General features: G+C 48.0%; 1 protein-coding gene across 1 annotated transcript; it reads left to right on the top strand.

The window, feature by feature from the left end:
- Positions 1 to 1,026: 1,026 nt before the first annotated feature.
- LOC135376893 (uncharacterized) lies at positions 1,027 to 2,325 on the top strand. Its single transcript, XM_064609337.1, has one exon. It carries the CDS (start codon positions 1,027 to 1,029, stop codon positions 2,323 to 2,325), a length of 1,299 nt encoding a protein of 432 aa, XP_064465407.1.
- Positions 2,326 to 6,233: the final 3,908 nt, after the last annotated feature.

The following is a 6,233-nucleotide window of genomic DNA, read 5'->3' as shown; positions in this document are numbered from 1 at the left end:
TTAACTGGGAACGCCGCTGATCTCATCCGTGGATTAAATTTGAATGAGGGCTGCTATAACGAGGCAATTGAACTTCTCAAGAAGGAATATGGATCATCCACACGCATAGCTGATGAGCACATAAGGAAGATGACAAACATGGTCCCAGTCACGGATCCTTCGATATTTCGATATTTCGGATATTTCGAAACTGCGGCAATTCTATAATGAAATTCAATCCCGGGCACGAAGCCTTCAGGTTTTGGGCATATCAACCGATGCCTACAGCGCACTACTTAGACCCATCATTTTAAGCAAGCTGCCCCAAGATATGGTCGTTGAACATCAGGAACGACAAGCATTTAATGACAGTACTCGCGGTGCAGATGTGGCCAGTGGCAGTGCGGTACACCTAACAGCCAGGACTTCCAGGACCTGGTGGACTACTTGCGAGTAAAAATAGTGTCCAAGGAACATGCATTAGGGTATACCGGTGAGGAGAAGCACGAAGGGAAACCGAATATTCGTAAGGTCAAAACCGCCGATATACCAACGGCTTCTGCTCTTTTAAACGCCAACAATTCACGGACACCAAATACGGCAAATGATGAATCGTGTTTATTTTGCAAATCAGATCAACGTCGGACGGTCACTTGCGACAGCGAATATCCCACTTCAGGAGAAGCGGCTATTAATTGAAGCAAGATGCTGTTTAAAATGTACGAGACGAAATCACATTGCTAGTCGCTGTCAGTCGTACATCAGGTGTCGCAAGTGCAGCCGAAGACACGCTACGAGCCTCTGTGACCCAGACTACATACGCAATAGGAGTACCCAGCAAGTACAAGTCAACACTGTTCCGGTCGACTCCCCGGGAGAGGTGGTTTTAGCAGCCTCCGCAGTTCCCTCTAAACAGTCAAGCAAGATAATTGTAGGCACAACAATGGCATATGCGAAGGGACCTGAAAACACATGCTGGGTACGCGTTCTGTTTGACAGTGGTAGCCAACGATGTTTCATCACCGAAGAGCTCGCGAAGCAATTAGGATGCCACTCCCACGGAGTCGAAAAAATCAGCATAGGGTCGTGCGGTGGAGCAACAGTCACCAAGGCATTGAGCAAAACTTCGGTCAAGCTGGAACTACACAGGGCACTGCCGTAGAAATTGACGTCCTGCAAACGCAGCAAATATGCGCCAACGTACTTCCTGCCATCGGTCAAGAGCATCTCAAGGGCACTTTCCTACTTGAGGAAGCATCGAATGTCACCACAGCAGATCAAGAACTTCCTATCTCCATTCTCATTGGGACCGAGTGGTACTGGAGACTCGTGCAAGATGACATCAGGAGAATTAATGATGATTTAGTCTGTGTCCCCACCGAATTAGGATGGTTTATGCATGGCGTTGTAAACGACACGATGAATTCTCAAGCCCAGGAGCAAGCTGTAATCGTCTGTGTCCGGCAAGGCCTGCAACGTCAATTCATTAACAACATTTGGGGTCCAGAGGACGAAGCCGATTACGACGACAAAACCGCAGGTGAGGTATTGAACAGGTTTAATAGTACAGTCAGGAACGTCAACGGAAGGTACGAAGTACGGCTACCTTGGAAAGACGACATAGACCTTGTAACAAATGAACGAAACGCACGGAAAAGACTTAAAGGTTTGACGGACCGTTTACTTCGTACGCCCGACCTGCTCAAGACGTATGATGATGCTATCCGCAAATATCTAATTGACGGCGTCGCAGAAAAGGTGCCAGAGAACGAATACAATCCCGATCAAGTTAATAGACCAGTGTACTACTTACCTCACCACGCGGTCATTCGCACGGACCGCATTACAACGGAATGTCGTATCGTGTTTGACGCTTCCGCTCATGAAACTCAAGAGATCAGCTTGAACGAGAATCTTCACATCGGACCCAATATGAACCCGAATGTAAGCGTTCTCCTACTGAGATTTAGGCTACATACTGTTGCTTTTACTGCCGACATAGAAAAGGCATTCCTCCACATACTCATCCACAAAAGAGACCGAGATGCCCTGCGATTCCTCTGGTATCAAGCTATGCCCACAGGAGTGGACGATAAGTTGGAAATATGGCGAATGACGAGAGTCACATTCGGGACCGGTACTAGCACATTCCTGTTGGCGGCGACATTGAAGAAACTGCTGAGAGAGTCCGAAGTAGACTATCCGGAAACAACAAGACTGTTGAAAGATTGTACCTATGTCGATGATTTTATATCTGGTGCTGACTGCGAGGAAGCCGCTATCAACGTGTACAACGAGGTGAAGAATATAATGCAGAAGGGACCCCAATGCAGGGGTCCCAAGTAACCTCTTCCAAGCTTCCATAGTTCTTGACTTCGTTAACTCTCCTTCGAACGTACTCCTTCCAATTCTCGCTCTTACCGTGTAGTCAATACAGTACGATTGTCGAGTCAGTCCAGAAGAAAACCTGTTTGATGCCTGGGAATGCGTCCATCAACATTCTTGAAATTTTCACAGCTACAACAGCGGCTTGGAGTTCCAACCTTGGAAGCGTCTGCTTCTTGACTGGTGCTACCCTGGCCTTTGCCAGCACTATGTTTGAAGAAGCGTCCGATCCGTTTGAAGAAGAGTCCGATGTTTTAATAACCAGGTACGCAACGGCGCCATACGCGTTGCAACTTGCGTCACAGAAAACATGCAACGGTACATTCTTCGGCCACACGCCGTAATACCTGTTGAACTTGATCTCGGTAAGGTACTGTAAGTCTTCATACCACCTTTCCCAACTCTAAACGCTAAGAACTATTGGCTCCGACATGTACAAGTCACAGCTTTCCCTGAGGAATATCAAACCCTGAAGGCCGCGAAATCACTAAAAAAACGACACTTCATGCAGAAGTGCAGACCGTTTCTTGATGAGAACGGCATATCGAGGAACAGATGGCAAATCTTACGTTCGATAAAAAGCACCCCATAATCATGCCACGAGATGCTCACTACGTCTCATTACTCGTCTGCAAGCTCACCGACGGGCCATGCATGGAGGAGTAGCAGACACTCTTGCAAAGCTCAGGGAAAACTATTGGAGAGTTCGAGGAAGGCAGGTGGTGAAGAACATTCTTCATAGGTGCACCGTTTGCAGGAGATTCAACCAGACAAAAACGTCTGAGAACACGCCACCACTTCCTGTTGACAGAGTGCAACATCCATTTACTGTTGTAGGAGTGGATTTTACAGGACCTCTATACGTCAGAGACACGCACAGTCATCAACGCAACGTGAAAATGTGCATTGCCATGTTTACTTGTGCTGTCGTAAGGGCTGTCCACCTAGAAGTTTCCCGCGACATGTCGGTAGCAAGCCTCGTTCACGTAGTACGAAGATTCTTCGCACGGCGAGGGATGCCTAGAGTGATATACAGCGACAACGCACCCACCTTCAAAAGATGCAACAAGGAACTTTCTGCATTATCGCGACGTATACGAGACGATGAAGCGCTGGACTGCCTTGGGACGAACAGCGTGAGCTGGAAGTTCATTCCTACAAATGCACCGTGGTGGGGTGGATTCTATGAAAGATTGATAAGGTCTGCGAAACAGGCATTGAGGAAAACCACCGGCAGAAAATCATTGACGTATGAAGACCTGGTGTCAATCGTAGCAGAGGTGGAAGCCGTCATTAATTCTCGACCGCTTTCTTACGTGTACAATGACCCACATGAGATTCTTCCGCTAACACCAGCGGAGTTAATCACAGGGAGACGCCTTACCATAGTGCCTCCAGAGATGACAACAGAGGAGACGGAACCCATCCATCGCACATGGCAGAAACGTGCAACATTGCTCCAACATTGACCAGCCTTTAGCCTTTAGGCCTTTTCAGAGCCGTTCAAAAAAGAAATCTAACCATCACGGACCTCCCGCCGTAATCTGGACGGGAGGTCCAACGTCTCTATGACACCTACCACAGGTCAACAGGTCCCCGTCAGCCCTGCCAAACGCCAACGGGTAGGGAGCCCTTCCTCTGGTGACCCCAACAACCCACAGATCGTGAATGTTCCCGATAACACCATGGACACTTCGGCACCGCCAGCTCCTCAGCAGACAGATGCGATGAACGATGGCAACCTTGCCACTTCACTTCATGACCCGTTCACCACTGTCACCTACAAGAAGAACCGAGCCGGCGGTATTCCCATACTGTTTCGACCAGCAACTACTGACTCCTCCTTCTGGAAGGTGAATCCTAATGCGGTCGCTAGTGAGATACGCCTGCTAACCCAACAACATTGCTCCAAGCAGCATGGAGAAGGTGGCAGAGGCGTTACTTCATGGAGCTCCCCTCAGCCAACCAGTGCAAACAAAACAGGGGGAAAAACTATGTCGCCAGGCGACGTCGTGATTTCAGAAGAAAGAAAGCCAAGGATGTTCTGGCCTCTGGTCCGCATTCAATCCGGACACAAAGGACAAGATGGGACGTTACGGTCATATACAGTGCGAGCGTCTACTGGGCATGTGACTAGACGCGCTAGCAGGTCGCTGTACCCACTTGAGATACAACAGCATGACGTTGCCGGTCCGCAGTCTGTTGCTAATGCAACGGACATATCATGATCATCATGAGTACAACACAACTGAGCGCATGTCTCGCACATCACATCTTGACTATCATCCGTCGCGAGCGTTATTCATTCTGGAAATAAACATCATCGTAACTAGTCGCGTCTCTTCTCGACTTGGTATCAACAATGCCTATCTCCGGCTCTGTCTTATAGTCGCCGTTTTCCTGGTTATGGTTTCTTATAGGCCCCCTTTTTTGTCCTTTATGAAGGCATGCAGAGATGCTAGGCATCCTACAATTGCATCATAAAAGCTAAAAGAATCTATTATCCCTATCCCGGAGCCCATAACCGTTTTGTGTCATCCGACAAATGCCCACAGGTAGGGTCTGGAAATTGTCTCTGGCAGTTGCATAAAATGCCTGCAAATACCTAAAACGGCTTTTTCCAAGCTTAAATGAGTTCCTTTTTTGTTTTTATTCTTTTCACTTCTGTCCGGCAAGTGCCTTTTTCCATCTTTCTGTGCTCTATAAACGTCTATTTTCGGGCAAACAGGAAGAGTTGCAAGCTTGGAAAATTGAAAATTGACCTCAACTGTCTCATGTTATCTGAAAATGGCCAACATGACGGGCAAATACGCTAATTATTAACGCGCCTATGTTTGCCTATTTAGAGTTTTTGAGAGCCTAAACGCTTGCCTGTTTCGGGCGTCTCTAGTGCCTAAAAACACGTGCCCTAGTCATTACGCACCTTACTTGACGCGTGAGCATTTCAATGGCACTGAGATTGTTAGGAATAAAGGTGGTCGAATACCTTGTAACCCGATGAGATAGAGAAATTAAAATAAGCGATCGCTGACACTGATCGGAAAGAACGCTGCAACGCTGATCCGGAACGGAAAACCAAACGGCTTGAGTACCTATAACTGCGTGGTCCGCAGGCGGGTCGCCACACATCATGCACCAACCAGCAGGGCACTTGTCATAAGAAAAGGCATTTGCGGCGCGCAGATACCCCGAGCAGTCACAGTTACTGCAGCGTCCTCGGACCTGACCGACCACCGTCAGTTGATCGACTGACCGATCGATCGACCGACAACGGTCAGTTGATGTGGTCGTCATTGCACTGTCAATCAGTGGCACACATGATCCGTAAGAGACACGACAATCTCAGGGAATTGTAAAAGCAGACTTACGTTCTAATGCGACGTGTTGTTAATGCAGTTGAATAGTTGCCATGAGGCGCACATGTACAAGCGTCCAGCTCACGAACGAAACGCACACCCGCATTGCCCGCGCTTCGAGACGCTCGACTTTGCCCGAGGTAAACGACGCAGCGTGTTCGCGCGGCGCTAGTGTACATAAACATTTGTAGTTGAGAGACGGGCTAAAACGGCTAAAGCCATGCCGGTGCTAATTTTCTGTACTATGAACATGATAGTTATTACGTTTGACAAACTTCCTGAACTCTAAAAATTGCATATTATGGGTAGATGATGGATGGGTACGTAGCAGCAGCAATTGGAGTACAGTGAAATTTTGAAAACGAAAACTGTGCCGCCAGTGAACTTGTCCGCAGTTACGTCATCTGCTTAATCATTTTAGTCATCTCGGCTACGTGAAACAGTCTTTTTTCGAACTGGTGGGATAACTGTTCGGAGTTGCTTGCACAACCCAAAGCTAGGCAATGCTGCGTT

This window comes from Ornithodoros turicata, unplaced genomic scaffold, assembly GCF_037126465.1.
Source record: "Ornithodoros turicata isolate Travis unplaced genomic scaffold, ASM3712646v1 ctg00001351.1, whole genome shotgun sequence".
Lineage (NCBI taxonomy): Eukaryota > Metazoa > Arthropoda > Arachnida > Ixodida > Argasidae > Ornithodoros > Ornithodoros turicata.
This window is presented reverse-complemented; position numbering and strand designations above follow the sequence as displayed.